This window comes from Xenopus laevis, chromosome 1S (genome assembly GCF_017654675.1).
Source record: "Xenopus laevis strain J_2021 chromosome 1S, Xenopus_laevis_v10.1, whole genome shotgun sequence".
NCBI classification, from domain to species: domain Eukaryota; kingdom Metazoa; phylum Chordata; class Amphibia; order Anura; family Pipidae; genus Xenopus; species Xenopus laevis.
In genome coordinates this window covers 26,558,411-26,580,108 of record NC_054372.1, presented here as the reverse complement: position 1 = coordinate 26,580,108, position 21,698 = coordinate 26,558,411, and the positions used below count along the sequence as shown (strand labels likewise).

The 21,698-nt window shown below is 37.1% G+C and overlaps 1 protein-coding gene across 6 annotated transcripts in view; it reads left to right on the top strand.

The window, feature by feature from the left end:
* Nucleotides 1-21,698, top strand: part of atp8a1.S (ATPase, aminophospholipid transporter (APLT), class I, type 8A, member 1 S homeolog) — a 149,914-nt gene that overhangs the window by 10,662 nt on the left and 117,554 nt on the right. For all 6 annotated transcript variants that reach the window (XM_018243125.2, XM_041579450.1, XM_018243124.2 and 3 more), the window contains exons 3-5: nt 8,304-8,418; nt 8,726-8,825; nt 15,267-15,365. In XM_018243125.2, coding sequence (XP_018098614.1) covers nt 8,304-8,418; nt 8,726-8,825; nt 15,267-15,365 — 314 coding nt within the window. The remainder of the gene's footprint in view (nt 1-8,303; nt 8,419-8,725; nt 8,826-15,266; nt 15,366-21,698) is intronic.

Sequence of the window (21,698 nt, the reverse complement as noted above, 5' to 3'; positions counted from 1 at the left end):
AATACATCCCTCCACTCACCCACATAATTCTATCTAGTTTATTTTAACATTTTTTTCTCCTTACTTTGTCTATAAGAAGTTCTACGATTTTTCGATTTTTTTTTTTTTGCAATGGGTTTCATCTTCACTGGCAGGATTTTCATTTCATTTTCCTTTAAGGGCAGAGACACACAGGTAGATTCGGGGAGATTAGTCGCCCGGCGACAAACTTCCGATGTCGCTTCCAGTTTACAATGACAGCACTTCCTGATTCTTGATGGTCAGCGGGCCCGGGTTGCAGATAAGGTACTTGCGGGTTCAAGCGGGTAAGAATGCGGGTTGCGGGTACAGGTCGGGTACAGGTTCCGCGCAGGACAGAAAAACTTTATGATCTGTTTAGCGGCACATAATTATCAAGGCAGAAAAAAAATCTCTGCCATTTTTTTTTTTTTGTTTCCCTTTTATTTTTGTAAACAAAGTCCCCTATATGTACACATATGTCTACATTAGTCCTAATTAATCGTTACTGCATTTTCTGTTACAGCAGAATTAATTAATAATTTATTTCTGTTGCAGCACTTTCAACAAATACGATATATGACTCTTGCATATCTTTGCTCTAAGCTGGCACGGCACTTTGTGCTCTTTTTAATTTTTTGGCTCTAGTGAATGCTTATGAGTGCTCCTTCCAGATATTTCTTACTGCTAGGTGAAGAGGTTTTCTTTGTGATGTGTCTGCCAGCAAGTCTATTGCATTTGATGGAAGAAGGAGGCTTTACAGTTTAGCAATCTATCCTTCCAGGGTGCCAATCCCAGCAGGGTTATTGCATAAATAAATCAAACAAACCATTCAGAGAAAAACCTTTAGTATTAGTAGAGGCGTGACTATAGTATCTGTAAAAGCTTTCTCAATTGCAGTTCAAATACAAAGGGCTTTATGTTAAGTAACAGAGCTGGATTGATAATAAAGGTTATCTAAACCTGGCAATACAGGCATTCTCTCTGATATTATACCTTAAAGGACCAGTACCATAATTTTTTTTTTAAAAAAAAAATTAGTATAGAATGAAAAAAAAAAACCACAAAGACAAATTAACTTTTAAATCGCTAAGTCTTTATTAAGAAATAACTTACCGAAACTCCGCTTGCGCTCCTCTTCAGAAAATGCAACAATCCATCATGTGTCGCTCGATTTCTCCTCCCTGGCTATCTCCTATAAGGAAGGCAGGGAGGAGAAATCGAGCGCTGCATGATGAATTGCCAGATCGCCTTTTCTGAAGAGGAGGGCAAGCGGAGTTTCGGTAAGTGATTTCTTAATAAAGACTAAGCAATTTAAAAGTTTCATTTGTCTTTGTGTTTTTTTTTTCGTTCTATATGAACGAATTTAAACAAAAAATAAAAATAATTGTTACTGGTCCTTTAAAGCTGCAACACCTGTGCCCTTAGGAATGAAGTTTTGCCAGAATGTCCTGCAATTGCATTGGATCACAGTCGAATTTATCTCATTATGTTCGAAAAAATACTCTGACTAAATCCGCACTGTTTTTTTTCCCCTTTATTTATTTTTAAGATGTTTATAAGATTTATAACATGCTTTTCCAAAAATTTTCTGTGCATGGAAAAAGCCCCGAACAAAATCATTACAAAAAATGAATCGTACAAATTTTTCTGATTTTTCCACCCAAAAACTCGGATTTCTTCAGATTTTTGCCCATAAAGCACAAAATCTTTCGGATTATTGCACAAAACCCAGTGCAGATCAAGATATCTTCGGGACTTCTCCCACTGACTTATATGCAACCTTGGAAGTTCTGAGATGCCGGATTTTCGGATTTTGAGTTTTTCCATCCTCGGGTGTATAATCCCAAAAAATTGGTGCTTTTTTTTTTTTCCCACTAGAAATTCTGATTTTATAGTAAAAAAATCACAATTCTCAGGTTTTTGGCATTCAGAGTTTAATAAATAACCACCTTACAGTTTAAGATTCCTATCTCATTTCCACAATCGTCCATTTCATCAGGAGCCAATTAACATACCTGTTTTTGGAGCGTAGAAAGAAACTGGGCTATACACACATACAGGAAGAGTTAGCAATACTGATTGATAGTGACTTGTTGAGAATCTAGGATCCAAGCTTTGTGTTGCAACAGTGGTAAGCATGCAGCAGCAGGATGATTTCCAACCAAGGGCAATACCCAACCTTGTTTATGGACTAGTCTGCTGGATAAAAAGTAACAGCAAAAATTTTCTAAAAAAAAAAAAATTCGTTAGCATGCTACGAAAAAAAGACACCAACACATATTAAAGGGATACTGTCATGAGAAAAAAACATTTTTTCAAAATGAATCAGTTAATAGTGCTGCTCCAGCAGAATTCTGCACTGAAATCCATTTCTCAAAAGAGCAAACGGATTTTTTTATATTGAATTTTGAAATCTGACATGGGGCTAGACATTTTGTCAATTTCCCAGCTGCCCCAAGTCATGTGACTTGTGCTCTGATAAACTTCAATCACTCTTTACTGCTGTACTGCAAGTTGGAGTGATATCACCCCCTCCCTTTCCCCCCTCCAGCAGCCAAACAAAAGAACAATGGGAAGGTAACCAGATAACAGCTCCCTAACACAAGATAACAGCTGCCTGGTAGATCTAAGAACAACACTCAATAGTAAAAACCCATGTCCCACTGAGACACATTCAGTTACATTGAGAAGGAAAAACAGCAGCCTGCCAGAAAGCATTTCTCTCCTAAAGTGCAGGCACAAGTCACATGACCAGGGGCAGCTGGGAAATTGACAAAATGTCTAGCCCCATGTCAGATTTCAAAATTGAATATAAAAAAATCTGTTTGCTCTTTTGAGAAATGGATTTCAGTGCAGAATTCTGCTGGAGCAACACTATTAACCGATTTACTTTGAAAAAAATGTTTTTTCCCATGACAGTATCCCTTTAAACTTTGAAATCGCTAAGGGGCAGATTTATCAAAGGTCAAGTTGATTTTTCAAATGAAAAAAATTCTAATTTCGAACTATTTTTTGTGTAGTTCGACTAGGCAATAGTCCAAATTCGATTCGAATTTGAAAAAAATAAATCAAAATTTATTATGTACTGTCTCTTTAAAAATTTGACTTCGACCATTCGCCATCTAAAACCTGCCAAATTGCTGTTTTAGCCTATGGGGGACCTTCTAGAACCTATTTGGAGTCAATTGGTGAACTTTTTTGGGGGAAAAATTTCAAATGGAATGCGCTATTATACTTTGATTCGTATGATTCGAATTCGGCCGAATACGGATCTACTTGATCTAAAACTGACCTATTCGAACAAAAAAAAACTTCGACTTAATTTTCGGTTGGTGTTTTTGAATTTGAATTTCGTTTTTAAATTCGAAATTCGACCCTTGATAAATATGCCCCCAAGTCTTTATTAAGAAATAACTTACTGAAACTCTGCTTGCGCTCCTCTTCAGAAACAGCGACAGGGCGACGATCCATTGTGTGGTGAACGATTTCTTCTCCCTGGCTATTTCCTATAGGGAAGGCAAGGAGGAGAAATGGAGCGCTGCACGATGGATCGTCGCCCTGTCACCTCTTCTATAGAGGAGCGCAAGCGGAGTTTCGGTAAGTTGTTTTTTAATAAAGACTTAGCGCTTTCAGTTTAATATGTTTTGGTGTTTTTTTTGTTTTTTGGTTTTTTTTGTAGCATACTTAGGAATTTTTAAAAAAAATTTTTTGCAGTTACTGGTCCTTTAATGAATGTGAGCGCACACATATATATCCGCATTCCCTAGGTTCATTCCAGGTTAGCCTTATTGTCGTATTGCTCTTAGCTTATGCAAAGTACAGTATCCGTTCTAACCCTGAGCTGTCGCCTTTTTCGACAAGTATGTGGGTTGATATTTTAAAGGAACAGTAACATCAAACAATTAAAATGTTAAGAACAATTTTACCAGGGCAGGGCAACAGTACATGATATTTTTATTACTTTAAACCATTTTAATTTTTTGGTGTTACTGTTCCTTCAATAAGCACTTTTCTTCCCTGAACAGACTTTTGTAATCACGGATGTATTGTACTCTGTGTACAAGTTTAAAAATATCTTTGGTCTTGTCCATGTAAGCAAAAATATAATTTTTTTTTTTTATAGCACTGCATCTTTGGCATTACATAAAGCTTTTAGACACAAACCAAGAAGGAGATCTGTTTATTTGTTGCACATTTGTCATGCAACTTTTCTCTCATTTACAGGTACATGCAAGTGTGGAGGTAAAAACAACTGTGGCAATGTGTACTGAAATATTTTGCAACCTTAAAATAGTTTTTAAGGATATAAAGTACTCACACCTGCACTTTTAGGCGTTAGCAGTCAAATGAATGGGATCCACAGGCGGTGATCTGGGGCACCTTCTGAAATACTCTGGACTAGAAAGTGTCTCATGTGAAATAAGGCTTAGGGAACATAGCCCCCTTATTTTTAATTTGGTAATCTATCATTTTATTGGTTTAAAGGAGAAAGAAAGGTTAAAACTAAGTAAGCTTTATCAGAAAGGTCTATATGAATACACTAGTAACCCCTCAAAGTTCAGAGTCCTCTGTCAAAAGAAACACAGCATTTATTTCCTTCTATTGTGTACACATGGACTTCTTTATCGGACTTCCTGTTTTCAGCTTAAACCTCCAGGGCTAGGGCTTGAGCATGCTCAGTTTCCTCCACTGCCCCTCCTTCCTCCCCTCCCTGCTGTAATCTGAGCTCAGAGCTATGAGTGAGGAGTGAGAGAATCGGGCAGGAAGTGGTCACAGCAAGCTAATATGGCAGCTGCTATCCTAAACAAACAGAGACGTGTGAGCTGTTTACTCAGGTATGGAAAAGCATTCTAAAGAATCAAAATGGTGTTCTAGTTTGCACAGTTGTGGATAATCTATTGGCAATAAACTGCCTTGGTAGCTTTTCTTCTCCTTAAAATGCAAGTGGTACAATTTAGGAGAGTAGTGGGGCAACAAAAGGTATTTTTGGTGCTAAAAAAAGAATCATTGTGATATGTTCCCTGGCATTGATCTTTATACATGTGTGTAGCTAACGGAAGGTTTCTGTTGGCTAAGACGCATAGCATGGATTTTTTTTGTCAACACAATAAGGTTTTAAATGTTTACATTACAGTTTGTGTCGGATTAATTAGTTGCCAATGCAAATAAAAGGTGTGTGCGAATACAATTCATGCATAGGAAAGCCAACAAATCCATTGTAGATTACATTGCTCCTCCTCTTCAAACAAAGACAGGTGTGAGTTGTATTCAAAGAAGATCAATGTACAAAAAAAGCAGAAAGCCAGCCCCGGATTCAGTTATGTTTCATTTTGAGCAATTGTCAGTACATGCATCTGTCTTGTATTACTATTCCGTTTATATAAAAAAGTATCCGGTACCGTGTGCTTTTTGATACAATTATTGCAGTTATATGACTTAAATAGCGTGTCTGAACATCCCTACTACACCTATTAGTGTTCTCCTTGATGACAGTAATGGGCGAATTTCTCCCGTTTCACTTTGGTGAAAAATTTACGATTTTCATGCAAAATTCGCGAAACGTCGTAAATTTTGTGAAAAAGCCTGAAATCAGAAAGGTCACAAAAAAATAGTGAATTTTCGCGGGGGATTCGCCGGCAGTGAAAGGTGGAAATTCGCCGCAAATTCGTGCCAGGCGAATTTATTCGCCCATCGCTATTCTGTATTGAGTATTCTTTTATGTAAAAATGAGAGGAAGCCTAAACTAAAATAAGGATGTAGTTTATTTTAGCCAAGTATATTTTGTGGCTAGATTTATAATGTAGCACATGTATGCGATTCAATATCTTGAAACCCATTATCTACAAAAATAAGACCATCTTCAGTCCATATTCCTAAAATAATTATCATTTTTAGAATTTTTTTTTAATTTTTTCTCCTGTAATAATAAAACCGCATCTTGTACTTGATCCTACAATATAATTAAAAGACAAGGAAACCCTTCAGCTCAAGATGTTAATATTTAATCAAGCCCCCCTTGCTGTAGCAGATTACTAAGTATAAAGAAACAAAACATATTTTTCACTTGTGGTGCCTTTGTTTAGGTTTCTCTGTAACCGCTTGGTCATGGGTGCCATGTTTCTTTTGCCGACATCATCTATCTAAGTTGCTACTTTTTTAAGGGCAGGGGCAGACAGTAAAATTGGTGGTTGGCTGATTTTTGGGGAGGCCTTTCTAAATGTTCAGTCTTTGCCTATGGTTAAATGGGACCTGTCACACAAACATAAAAAGCTATGTAAAGGTATGGGACCTATTATCCAGAATGCTTGGGGCCTGAGGTTTTCCGGAGAATTTATCTTTCTGTAATTTGGATCATCATACCTTAAGTCTACTAGAAAATCATATAAGCAATAAATAAACCCAATAGGTTGGTTTTGCCTTCAATAAGGATCAATTATATCTTATAGAAAAAAAAATAGTTGCCTGGAGCCAGTATAAGCACAGTAGATAGGATATCAATAATATGTATAAACAAAATGAAATATGGAGAGGAGGATATACTCACCGTTCATCCCAGTCCATGGATGCATATCCATAAGAAAACCAATAAATGCGAGTCCCTCCAAAAAATCAATTAGAACTTTATAAAAATACAAAAATGTTTATTAGGACATAGTGAAAGGAGGCCTAATGCATTTTTTGCCTATTGGAGCACTTCCTCATGGGATCAAGTACAAGGTACTGTTTTATTATTACAGAGAAAAATAAATAATTTAATTTTTTTTGGGATAAAATGGAGTCTATGGGAGATTGCTTTTCTGCAATTTGGAGCTTTCTGGCCTTCTTTACTACCCCCTTTCCATAGTATTTTCAAGGCAAAAAAAATGGTGCTACGTTTGCTCAAAGAAACCATACATTTTTGGGGAAAAAGTAGGGTAAAGCTTTTGTAAACTTTGCTAAAAAAAAAATTCTAAAAATATAATGAACTATTCCAGCATTTTATGAAAAAAAATTATTTTTGACAATTTGGATTATTTGGACAAAGTGAACTCTATGGGAGATGGTCTTTACATAATTTGGAGCTTACTGGATAGCAGATCCTATACCTGTATTTCAAATCAGTCATGAAGCCCAAATTCAGTTTTTTTGTTTGCTTGTTTGTTTTTTAAAATGAATTTAAGTCGTCAGTAAAATATTGTTTTCCCAGCCCTCTATGCCTGAGGCATAGAAATTCCTTTCGTTTCTGCACTCCCGGTGACCTCCTCACATGCCCCCTCACTGCCTACTGTATAACTGAGAAACCTATGCTTGAACATGCACCTCAGGTCCTTCTTTTGGGCACAAACATTAGAATTTAATATTGGTGTGTAGGCAGCCATCTTAGGTCATTTTGCCTGGTCATGTGCTTTCAGAAAGAGCCAGCACTTTAGGATGGAACTGCTTTCCGGCAGGCTATTGTTTCTCCTACTTAATGTAACAATGTGTAGCAGTGGGACCTGAATTTTACTATTGAGTGCTGTTCTTATTTCTACCAGGCAGCTGTTATCTTGTGTTAGGGAGCTGTTATCTGGTTACCTTCCCATTGTTCTGTTGTTAGGCTGCTGAGGGGAGAGGGAGGGGGTGATACCACTCCAACTTGCAGTACAGCAGTAAAGAGTGACTGAAGTTTATCAGAGTACAAGTCACATGACTGGGGGCAGCTGGGAAACTGACAATATGTCGAGCCCCATGTCAGATTTCAAAATTAAATATAAAAAAATCTGTTGAATTTCAGTGCAGAATTTTGCAGATTTTTTTTTTCCCATGACAGTATCCCTTTAAATGCCTAAAGCAATACAGATGCTATATTGGAGATATGCACCTCAGGTTGAAGACAGGTTGCTGGCTTCTTAAAACTGTCTTAATGTGGTTAAGGGGTCATAAGGTACGCAGCACACACACCAACCTATAAGTGTGATACTGCTGCTGGCCACTGTTGTGTGTTAAACATTATTACATTCCGTTAGTGTGCGTGCGTTTTTCAAGTATTTTTTTCTTTGGACAGGCTGGTGAAAATATCTGCCATTTATTAAATATCAGATGTATCCTTTTCATTAAATATCAGATGTATCCTTTTCATTAAATATCAGATGTACCCTTTTCATTAAATATCAGATGTACCCTTTTCATTAAATATCAGATGTACCCTTTTCATTAAATATCAGATGTATCCTTTTTATTAAATATCAGATGTACCCTTTTCATTAAATATCAGATGTATCCTTTTTATTAAATATCCGATGTATCCTTTTTATTAAATATCAGATGTATCTTTTTCTCTTTAGGTTATGAGAAGACAGATGATGTGTCTGAAAAGACCTCACTTGCAGATCAAGAAGAGATGCGAATCATTTTTCTCAACCAGCCTCAGCTGATGAAGTTTTGTAACAACCATGTTAGGTAAATGATGTCAATTATTTGGTGTTATTCAGCTATAGCAATGTTATAAGCGAGAGTCTATAGGTCTAGTATAGCAATAAGTGGGTGTAAAAGAAAATACTGTTTTCCACTTTACTCTGTAGAGATGAGTGGAGATGTGCTAGAAGAACGATTAGGCAAACTGTATATATTTCATGTTATTGTAGCTGCCAAGTTCACACAGTAAGGTTTATTTGTATTAACATAATCAGTGGCTAAAATATGTTGATGTTGCAAATAAAACTTCTATATTGGCATTAAAATCCTGCTGCCCTTTTGTATTTTCAAGCACTGCAAAGTACAATGCCATCACATTTCTGCCAAGATTTCTCTATTCTCAGTTCAGAAGAGCTGCCAATGCTTTTTTCCTGTTTATAGCGCTACTTCAGGTGAGCTCTTAATTTCTTATCAAACTTTCTTATCAGATCTCTCTGCCTGTTGATTAAATTGGCTCTTCATATTTTGTTTAGGCAGATGTCATGTTATTTACTCTATTCCTCATAGGACAAGGAAAGTTAAACTAAAGAAGTAGTTAGAAATGTTGTACATTATGTTTTGTGCTTCTGTACCAGCCCAAGGCAACCACAGCCCTTTAGCAGTAAAGATCAGTGTCTTCAAAAATGTCCCAGTAGCTCCCCATCTTCTTTTCTGCTGATTCACTGCACATGCTCTGTGCTGCTGTCACTTACTGAGCTTAGGGACCCACTCACAATATACAGTACACATAGAATATAAATGTCACAATATAAGGCTGATTAGTAATTAATACACATCATTACTACATGGCAACACAGGAACCAGTGCAATTAGCATCAGAATTTAATAATCAGCCCTGTAGCATCAGCTTATAGTACAGGCCAACCTCATTTTCTGCTTGATAATTTGTGACAACCCCTAAGCTTAGCTTCTCAACAGCTGCTCAGAGCCCACTGAGCATGTGAGTGTCACAGACACTTTCCAAAATGGTGACCCCCTGTGACAAGTTTGAAGTCCTGGATCATTGCTGCTATTATTGAGAAGCTGGTGCAATACGTGCGGTATATAAAACATGGCAGTTTTAGCCATAGTCATATTTAGGGTTTCGTTCTCCTTTATAGTTAGCATTTTATACTTTACAGTGGCTGAATCTGAGTGCAAGCATAGAGTACTGGTTTACTACCCGCTAAGTTCCTTGTTAAGTATTGATTGCACGTATTTGTTTGAAATAGCCTTTACGCTCAGATGCACTAGCCTATGTCCCGGTGTGCTTGCTCTTTACCAGTTTGCTAGCTGCAGGGTCGATCATTGAAATATGTAGGCTGTCTGCACACTGTAAACCTCAAAGTGATTTTTCAGTTTCTTTTTTCATCTGTACAACAACTTGATGCCTGGACTGTGGTAACTCAGTTTTCTCTTACAGCTTCAGTGAGTGCATGTAACATTTTGAACATATGTGGACATATCAGTATTTGATATTTATTTAAACAGTAATGGGATTGAACAAAAAGAAATATAATTGCAATCAATTATTCAATAAAAAAAATCAGAAGATATATCAATATCTGTGAGAAAAGCCATAAACCAATAATTTGTTTTCCTGGTATAGCCCTCTTGTCAAAACCAACCTCAAGTAGGTGTTTGTTATTATTATATACCAATCTCTGACATCGGCTGTAAGAATTTTTTCTTGTGGGGGTTTTTTGTAAGCACAGCATTTCAAATTCTGTCACAAGGTCGAAGTCCTGTCCTTACAATTGTAGCGCTATAGTAACTAGCATGGCACCGTCTCTACTATGAGCTTTCTTTTATATATATTTGTGCCACGGACGAGACCTTTCTCTCAGGTGCAAGCCCTCACAACGGTGTGGAGGCAGGGTGTAGTGCACTGTAACAAAGTGCTTATGCACAAGAATTGGGCACCAGTGGCTCTTTTATGCTTAAACTGAGTTTATTTACAGAATAATCCACAAATGAGTACATAGGACATATAGCAAAAAGGATAGTACGTATACTCACAGCACCAGAGAACAGCTGGATCCCTGCAGGCAAGGCAACAATTCAGCAGTAGTTAAACAGCAATTTAGAAGGTACACCCAGCTGTCAGCCTGTGCCCTAAGTGGAACCCAGGGGAATCTCTACTTCGCTAAGTCTATGCACTTAGTCTCTACTTCTGGACAATTAGTACCTGGGATCTTCATCCCTCTCAATCTCCTTGTCGGAGCCTTGAGCTGCTCAACTAAATAACCTATCTATCTGACCAAGTAATAGGGTGTTCATTCTGGAAAAAAATATGTTTTTGTGATGTGTTTGTTATTTTAAACAGTATAACAGTGATCAGCTCCCCTCTAGTTAAAGCTGGCCTTGCATGGGCCAATAAAAGCTGCTGACTGAGCAGCAGTTCAGCAGGCTACAAATATCTGGCTGATATAAGACTCCAGTGGAGCAAAGATTCACTCATTTGGCGACATCGATGTGGATCATTAGGTGTATGACCATCTTAAAGGAGAAACAAACCCTTGCTACTAAAATCCCCTAACCTACATAGACCCCCCTCCTTGCTCCCCCAACCTAGGTGGTTACTTTGCTAAATGCCCCTAACTCTTTACTTACCCCTCGGGGGAGATTCTGTCCAGTGGAGTTAACGGGCGGCATCTTCTTTGGGTCTTTTTCCAGCGATTCAGCAATTTCCATGGCTTTCGGCGCATGCGCAGTTGTCGCAAGACAGAAAATTGCTCCAACTCGGCATGTGCTTATACTGCACTTCACGAAGAGAAGAAGATGAAGATTAAGAGAAGAAGATGGCTGCATATACAGTAGAAAAACGCACATACTATGGGGCAAATTCCCAAAACTGCGAAAATTTGCCAGCGACGGCTTCGCACACATTGGTACGCTTCACCAGGGAAAATTTGCCCAGACAATGCTAATTTACTAGAATGTGAAGTTGCGTCCAGGGCACCGAATGCTGACGAATTTTCGCTAGTGGTACGTCGCAATCAAAGTGAAGATGCGCTAGCGTTCAATTATGCTTATGACAAATTCGTTAGAGGTCTTTGCTCAGGCTAATTTGCATATGGCGGGAAATTATAAAGTTGAATGGACGTATAGGTTGCAGCAAATACATTACATTACACAAGTCCAGGGAACCTTAATAAAGGCAATAGAGTTGTTATAATGCCCTACACATGAGCCCACTGTATAGTTTGTGTTCCATAGGTTAGAAAATGTATGGGGGAACCCAGTTACCCCAAAAAAATTTAAGGACTTTTGCAGGCTATCACTCTATGACTATCAAGACGCCAGAGTTTTTTGGGACTTTTTCCACTAAAAGATTGAGGAAGATCTATGCCCTCCAATACACTTCGCCTGGTCTGAGCTGGCGAAGGCAAGTCTGGCGAAAGAGGTAACGTTTGGTAAAATCCTCATCTTAGTGAATTTGCGGAGTAACGTCCAGAGCGAAAATTCACCTGGTGATGAGTGCCTAAAACCGGTAACGCTGGTGAATCCTCGCCAGCGTTAGTCACTTCTTCCTTTAGTAAATCTGCCCCTATGTGTTTTGGTGCATGCAGTCTGTTGAGGCTTATTAGAGTGGCAGTTCATCAACTGAGCCACAGATTTTAATTTTACTTCTGTATAAAGTCTGGCCGTGTAAGGGAGCATTATAGCTTTAATCATTTCACAGACCTTACAATGCTCAGCTGTTTGCTCTGACTGGGAGCTGTCCAGTTGCTGAACTCTTTCCCTGCTTGCTGCTCCTTCTCAAAAGCTCTGACTTATATGTGAGCCATTTAGCATTATTAAGTATATGCAAATTCAATTTTGCTCAAAGTAATCAAAACAAATATTTACATTAATAATAATATAGATTTTCCTCCTCCTTAGTGAGCAATTTATTAATAGAGCTGCACAAACTGATGTGCACCCACTTGTGTCAAGACACCCACCTTATTTAATATTTGACACATCTGGTTTAAGGCTATTACAAAGTGAGTAGTGCTGGGGCAGAATGATTGCTCCATAAATATAAAAAAAATACGACTTCCTTAGCAATCTATGAAATGATTCACTTTCAAAAATGCCTTTGAATCAGATTTTATAACTCTATACTTTTAAAAGCTTGCCCATAATTCTGTTTACAAAGTACATAATTCCCCATTCCATTTAGGGGCAGATTTATTAAGGGTCAAATTTTAACTTTGAATTTGAGTTGGTTTTTTGGAATAATCCATACTCGAATTTCAGATTTATCATACCTAGACCCTCGGAGCAACTCAAATTCGACTATTCACCACCTAAAACCTGCCGAGTTCATGTAGAAGTCAATGGCAGAGGTCCAGTGACCAATTTGATGATGTTAATAGCCTTCCTGCTTTCGAGTTTTTTTTTTTTTTTTGGAGTCAAGTTTGATTCGAATTCAATTCTTGTTTTCCAATCGGTGATATTAGTTCGAGTTTTAGACGTTCGAATTTTTTCTTAAATAACCTCCCATTTGAGTTGTGAGTATATTCGAATTTATAAAAACTATTTTAAAATAAACCTCACAAACTTGAAATTCGACCTTTGATAAATCTGCCCCTTAGTGTGATAAAGTCTGCCCATAGAATACCAGCCGGCACAGCACATTTAGCTTCTAAAATTCAGTTTCTTTAAAGAATGTGATCCAAGTAATTTAATGTTCATGCAGATGGTTGGAAAATGAGGATAGATGCTATTTACAGGGGGTGAGAAGCACACACAGGGTTTGTACAATGATGTAGATCGGCCTTTTTTACTTTCCTTAGAATCTGATATCCAATGATGTAATACTTTTAAAATGGATATATAGTGGATCCCAACCCTCTCATATATTTTTAGTTAACCAATAGAGTGAATTTTCTTTAAAAGCAATTTAGAGCTGAAGCTCCCTTGGCTGGGATATTCTCAGTCATTTGCCGCTAATGTGCTCTGGGATGGGCAACAACCGCAAGCCCCGCTAAACATAATCCTGCCATGTACTCCTTAGAATAGTCTTTCTTTGCAATCTGCAGTTTATTTGCATTGTTTCAGTATTCAGTTACATATAAATACAATTGCTTTTTCCCCAGAATGGAAGAATGTTAAAATCCTGAAGCTTTCGAATGCCTGCTGGTTACTAAATGGCTTCTCAAAAGAAGTGACATGTATACCATCATTAGCAATCAAAGCAAATGGGCAATAAGTGTTACTAAACCATTTAAATGGTTTAATATTATTTTTCCGTAAGTGCTTGTTACATATGTTCAACTCTTCCTCTTTCACAATTAGTGCCTTCTCTTTTGCAATTCTGTATAAGGGCTATGACACACGCAAAGCATTTATGTTTGCTGCAATCTGCACCAATAACCTTTCATTTGAAATGGAAAGCACGATGGGTTACACCCACAATCAACACTACAAAAACGCTGAAGAGTAATTCTGCTCACAAACCTCAGGTTCTTTATGACCTGTAATGCTTTCCATTTGTGTACATTTTCCAGTGTATTTATAGAATGGCATATTTTATATACTGAATTTATTGCACCAGCCTAAAGTTTCAGCTTCTCAATAGCAGCAATGATCTAGGGTTTCAAACTTGTCACAGGGGGTCACCATCTTGGAAAGTGTCTGTGACACTCACATGCTCAGTGGGCTCTGAGCAGCTGTTGAGAAGCTAAGCTTAGGGGTCGTTGCAAATTATCAAGCAGAAATTAGGTTTGTCTGTAATATAAGATGATGCTACAGGGCTGATTATTGAATGCTGATGCTAATTGCACTGGTTTCTGTGCTGCCATGAAGTAATTATCTGTATTTAATACTAATCAGCCTTATATTGTGACATTTCTATTCTATGTGTACTGTATATTGTGAGTGGGTCCCTAAGCTCAGTAAGTGACAGCAGCACAGAGCATGTGCATTGAATCAGCAGAAAAGAAGATGGGGAGCTACTGAGACATCTTTAAAGACACAGATCTTCCCTGCTAAAGGGCTGTAGTTGCCTTGGGCTGGTACAGAAGCCCAACACATAATGTACAACATTTCTAGCTACTTCTTTAGTTAAGCTTTAGTCTTTCTTTAAGTTGTTTTATTTATTTATTTATATATATATATATATATATATATATATATATATATATATATATATATATATATATATATATATATATATATATATATATATATATATATATATATATATAATGATGAACGTGAGCATTGGTGCCTGTGTCCTATGGAGCTTCGTGTGTCTTGCTGTCAAAACACAGGGTAAACTTTTATAATAGAGTCCATGTTCCACTGTCCCATGGACTACGGTTTGAACGTAGGTAAAGGCACTCAGCTGAAGAATCCCTGCCAGTTTAGCATGGACATACTATATAATTAGCGTTTGTTAAAAAAATATCGTAATGAGTGTCTGTTGTAGGAAAGTATGCTCTTCAGTTAGAGTAATCGGTAACTTCTGTTCAGCAATGACTGGAACGGAGAGCATGGGAGAGTGAAGGGAAACTATAAGGCACTGAGCCAGGCATTATTAACAAGAGTGCTAGATACAATGTAAAGTAAGAATGTGTTCTTTGTTACCAACAAAACCGTAACCAGCCTTGACCCATATATCAATAAGAGGTTGTTTTTTCCCAAGAATTCTTTCATGCAATATTGGTGCTTCCACCATGTGATTAAAGCTCGAGAGTGACTTCATTGGGATGCACCACTTTTTACATAAATAAACTTCCCCCTTTTCAACACTTTGTTTTAGTTCCTAACATGCAACATAGCTGTTTATCCTTCGTTGTTGATAGTTCCTTCGTAGGCTTTGTAAAGCCATTGTAATTCTGTTTTCGGTTTCTCATTCACAGCAAATTCCAGATGTGTCGCCTACAGGTCGCTATACAACACTGGTTCCTCTCTTGTTTATTTTAACTGTGGCAGCAATCAAAGAAATTATAGAAGATATTGTAAGTATATTCCAGCAAAAGGCATGCTTCATCACCGTAACACAATTTCCACTGCTTTGTTAAGCAGCTCTTCGTGGGCTTGCTTGGTGACTGACAAAATGAAAGTGTTGCCAAGCAACAAGTGTGCCCTCCGTGAGCTCTGATGAAGGGCTGTTCACTTCATTGCAAGCAGCTATTGTATATGGTGGCAATATGCAGCAAGTCAGCATGGAATTCATGATTACATTGTGTGTGGTGTTTAATTCTAAAGCAGTTTGACTTTTTCTTATTGTATTTTTAATTTGAGTTCTTTCGTTTAACCATGTTTGTTCTATAATCTGGATCCTCTCTAGTCTTCCTATTGGTTGCTACATTCCACTAAAACAGCATGTTAACTGCCTTAAAGGAAAACTATACCCCCAAAATGAATACTTAGGCAACAGATAGTTTATATCAAATTGAATGACATATTAAAGAATCTTACCAAACTGGAATATATATTTACATAAATATTGCCCTTTTACATCTCTTGCCTTGAACCACCATTTCGTGACTCCATCTGTGCTGCCTCAGAGATCACCTGACCAGAAATACTACAACACTAACTGTAACAGGAAGAAGTGAGGAAGCAAAAGGCAGAACTCTGTCTGTTAATTGGCTCATGTGACCTTACATGTGGTTTGTATGTGTGCACAGTGAATCTTAAAATCTCAGGGGGCGGCCCTTATTTTTTAAAATGGCAATTTTCTATTTATTATTACCCAATGGCACATACTACAAAAAAAGTACATTATTATGATAATGGTTCATTTACACGAAGCAGGGTTTTACACATGAGCTGTTTTACTCAGTATCTTTTAATATAGACCAACATTGTTTGGGGGGTATAGTTTTCCTTTAATGTGTTAAAGGAAAACTATACCCCCAAAATGAATACTTAAGCAACAGATAGTTTATATCAAATTGAATGACATATTAAAGAATCTTACCAAACTGGAATATATATTTACATAAATATTGCCCTTTTACATCTCTTGCCTTGAACCAGCATTTCGTGACTCTATCTGTGCTGCCTCAGAGATCACCTGACCAGAAATACTACAACACTAACTGTAACAGGAAGAAGTGTTGAAGCAAAAGGCAGAACTCTGTCTTTTAATTGGCTCATGTGACCTTACATGTGGTTTGTATGTGTGCACAGTGAATCTTACGATCTCAGGGGGCGGCCCTTATTTTTTAAAATGGCAATTTTCTATTTATGATTACCCAATGGCACATACTACTAAAAAAGTATATTATTATGATAATGGTTCATTTACATGAAGCAGGGTTTTACGCATGAGCTGTTTTACTCAGTATCTTTTAATAGAGACCTACATTGTTTGGGGGGTATAGTTTTCCTTTAACAGACTCCCATAGAAGCAGTCATTTATAACTTCCTTAACCCCTAACTATCTTTCATTGGGACTGGCTAAATTGAATTGTGACTAATAACGGTAGTGTTTTGACCTCATGCTGACTTGTAAACACACTGCACTTGCACTTATATTTTGCTTTGCTGTTGGTGCCAAGAATATTCCTGCTTTATAGATATTTGGAATTTTCAGGATTTTTTCTTTCTCCTTGGACCCCTTGCTAATATGTTGTTTATTTTATGCATTAAACACTCCTAGTGGCAGAAAAGGTCCATATAGTCAATCATTATACACAATCCTCTCATACATGTATTACCATCTTGCCAGCTCCACTTGTAGATTGTAGAACTAGGCCAGTCAAAATGCTTGTCTACACTGACAAGGATATCTATTTTAGACACTTCTGCTGGTAGACATGTATCGACTGAAAATGCTTCTACTCATGTTCTCTAGTAATACCAGCAAATATCTTTGTTATACTCAAGCTTTTTGATGGAAGTTACAGATGCCATAAACCTAAGGGAAGAGTATGTTGACTTTTTATTTTATTTTTTTTAAACCAAATTACATCTCTGTTCTGCATTTTATTTTATGTTTTGAATCCTTATGGAGGGTAAAATTGTATATAAGTACATATACTGCTGCCAGCTGATTGGGCTGTCAATTTTGTGTGCTTAAAGGAACAGTAACGTCAAAAAATAAAAAGTATTTTAAAGTAATGAAAATATAATGCAGTGTTGCCCTGCACTGGTAAAACTGCTGTGTTTGCTTCAGAAACACTAGTATTGTTTATATAAATAAGCTGCTGTGTAGTAATGGGGGCAGCCATTCAAAGGAGAAAAGGCTCAGGTTACACAGAAGACAGCAAATAAGCTCTGTCTGTCTAATGGTGTTTTCTGTTATCCATTAGTTGACCTGTGCCATATAGCCGTTTTTCAATTTCCGTCATTGCTCCACAGCAGCTTGTTTATATGAACTATAGTAGTGTTTCTGAAGCAAACAGATCAGTTTTACCAGTGCAGGGCACCACTACATGATATTTTCATTACTTTAAAACACTTTCATTTTTTGGTGTTACTGTTCCTTTAATTCAAAAATGTAATTTAAAAATTTAAATGTACAGTTGTGTTCAAAATAATAGCAGTCTGACATCACTAACCTAATTAATCAATGTTTTTGGAAGAAATTGTATTTCTACATGACAAATAATTTACTAGTAGGTGTAGTAAAGTAATAGAAAACAAACAGACCTACAAGTCATGACATGCATACTGCTGATTCTGTGTCATTAAATCATTATTAGTGAGGTCGTTCATTCTGTGAAAAAACAGGTGTCAATTACAGCCCTTATTTACAAGGAAGGAAGGCAGCAAATGTACATGCTGATTATAGTACATTTCTCTCTGAAAATCTTAGTAAAATGGGTTGTTCAGAAGGTTCAGAAGAACAGTGTACTGCTGTGCACAGGAGAAGTACCCTGGGCCAGTGCTTTTTTTATTTATTTTTTATTTACTTTTTATTTTTTTTATGAAGAGAGGAAATAAGTAAGAGTAGCGAGACCTGTGGGGTGCCTCGTAATAGCTGGAAATAACAAATAATGTAGCATTTTGACCACCATGGTCCTGTTGGATATAACCATTCTGTTTGAAAGACATCAGAGGATACAGACAGCACTGCTTAGGAACAACAGTGTTTGCTGTAGATTGTTTCCATTGTTTTTAGTTGTGACTGGTGACAGAGCTATGGCACGTGGGGTTTAGTCATCACCCCTGCTTTTACTAAGGCCTATGGCTCACTAGGCATAACCTCTGCTGGTGTTTTTCAGCTTGCAGATAAGTATCAGATTGGACCCCTTTGGCCTGTCATTGAGTTTCATGATATCCATGTCACTATCCGTGAAAGGCAGATATTTAATGTAAATTTTGCAATTTAGCAACTCTTTGGGCCAATAATATTGCTAGAGACCTTTGAAATGCGAGAATGCATCTCAAAACAATTATACAGTAACCTTGAGATTTTGTTTAAATCATGCAAGATAATAATACAGTAACTTCAGTATTTTAAAATCATGCAAGATCTTTCATCCAGTTTTTGATTTGACAACTTCGGGCTGTCTGAAAATATAAAGCTAAAAATCAGCATAGCCATATCCAAAAGGAATAGTTGGGATAGAACCCTGAAATTCCTTGTCTTGCACCTGCCACTCTAATGATAAATTACCAAATATTAGTAATATTTCCTACCCTATGGGCGCGGGTTTGCACCATTCTTAGCTGTTTGATTGAGATTTGTCAGAGTGGGGAAAAGAGAGAATGCCTGTGGCACACTTCTATTCTTGGGGCCATGCAACATAAGCGCTTGCTGCAGTTCCTCATTGTACAGGTTTCATCAAACAGTTTTAAAACATTTTGTCTTAAATGGATAACTCACATTCCACCTATCGTGATTTGAAAGAGACCGGAATATTAGTAGAGGAGAACCTAAATAGTTTCTAAAATGGCTTAATAGATATAATACATAGTTAGAGGCTTTTTTTAGCTAGGCCATTTTTATGTAAGTGTGCTTGTGAGTAGAAGATATATTATGATTACACGCATCCTTTCTTTTAATTACAGGACCTAGATGTATTGCTCGTGTTACCTTTTCCTGTCATCTTTGTAGAAAGAGTTAAATGTGCTCCAGTGTAAAAGTGCCCAAGGTACAGAATGGAAAGAATTCCAAATAAAATCAGAGTTTATAAATACAAGTGTTTGTATAAGATTAAAACTTGGCAAAACAAAGTGTTATTAGCTTTGTAATGACCTTCTGGTTAAACAAAAATGGGAGAAGAGGTGCCTGGCAGTATAAAAGCAATGCCTTCACAGAAACTGGATTTCCATTGCGTGGCATTTAAATACATTTAATTTACCTGCTTGATCATTGTTCTGTTTTACGTACATTGTTGTGCATTTGTATTCAAACGTTTAATAAAAACAGATCTTACACACCGTCCTACAGGCATCTACAAACCCATACTCAACAGAAAACTAGGTGTGATATGTGCAGTATGTTACATAAAATTATATATTGAGGATGTGAAAACTGGTAGGTTAAAAATAGTGATACACTGAATCCAAGTTTCACTTTTGCTGAATCCAAGTTCATGCCTTACCAAATCCTTAAAGGAACAGTACCTGTGTTTTAAAGTAATAAAAATATAAAGCAGTGTTGCCCTGCACTGATAAAACTACTGTATTTGCTTCAGAAACACCACTATTGTTTATATAAATAAGCTGCTGTGTAGCAATGGGGGCAGCCATTCAAAGCTCAGGCTCAGGTTACACAGCAGATAAACTCTGTAGAACACAATGGTGTTATCTGCTATCCACTATTTAACCTGTGCCAAATAGCCTTTTTTTCAATTTCCACCATTGCTACACAGCAGCTTGTTTATATGAACTATAGTAGTGTTTCTGAAGCAAAGACAACAGTTTTACCAGTGCTGGGCAACAGTACATGATATTTTCATTACTTTTAAACACTTACATTATTTGGTTTGACTGTTCCTTTAAAATAACTTGACTTTTTGTCACACAATCATGAAAATTGCCATTGTATTTCCTCCTAATGCTAGTGAGCTTCATATTAACCCTTCCTTAGCCTAATTTTGGTTTGGGATTCAGCAGAATCCTTCATGAGGTTTGAGTGAATGCCAAAATAGATGGTTTGGTCCACCTGCATTTTGGGCACTTTCTACTGTTTAGGATCCTCCTTGGGGGGGAGGCAGCCACACAGTTTGGGGATCACAGATCTAAGTTATAGGCTCACCAACCTGTACTTGTTCTTTTTCTTTTCTTTTTTCATTCTAATCCTTCAACACCTGATTCACCCAAACTGTAAATTTTTGCTAATTTTTACTTACTTTTCTGACCTTCTTTAACCATAGATTGTAAGCTCTAGTGAGCAGGGTCCTCCCCCTTCTGTCTCCAAACCATCTCTAATTGTAACTATGAATCAATTCTGGTGAAATGCTTCACTGAATATGTAAACTGTGTAGTACTTGTATCCCTTTACCGCTATATAATTAATAATATTAATCTGTACTCTTTTATTCAAGCTATTCCTGTTTTATTAGCAAATATGTAGTTACCCTCAATCTATACCATTATTGAAAATAACGGCTCCTGCTTCCTAAATATTGTACTACAACTATACTACATTTACATTCTGATTTAGCAGTTGATTTTCAATTAAGTTGACTGTTGCATCTTTCTGCCCTGCTTTCAGTTACTTACTTAGTAATGTCCCTTGGCATCTGAATATTTTTGGTTCCACAGCCTCTAAAGCCATTAGAGAGACTGGCAATCAGAATTAAGGTTTTTCATGAATAAACACAATATTTGGTTTGTGCATGAAAAAGCCAGGTTTTTTTTTTTTTTTTTTTTGCATTACTTATAAGTGAACTACCTTGAAAATATACATTATTTATATAGACGGTTCATCTTGCATGAATTCCTCTACTTTAAACTGACTATAAATTATGAGGTCTTGTTGAACATATATTAATAGGACATTGTAGCTTATTAAGTTCACAAAATATACTTTATTTGAGTTTATACATATGGATGGGAGAGGACTCGGGTCATGCTGCTCTTTGGCTGCCTGTGGAAAATTCCTCGGTTAAGGCTGCTGCTCCCTCCTCAGTATAAGACTGGCGGACATTTTTTGCTGACTCATTCCAGACCAAGTTGGCAGCTTACCAAAGGTATATAGTAGCCAAAAAAACAGCATACTTTAGAGGCTGGGGATCCGCCAGACATGTAAGTACATTTCTACATAGGCCCATATTGAATGCCCGCGTTCTCCTCAACATGTGTTGCCTGGAACATGTGGGTGTTAAACCAAGTTGAACTTCAAATACTAAAAAAAATTGGAGGAGCCACGCACTCATATTCAAACA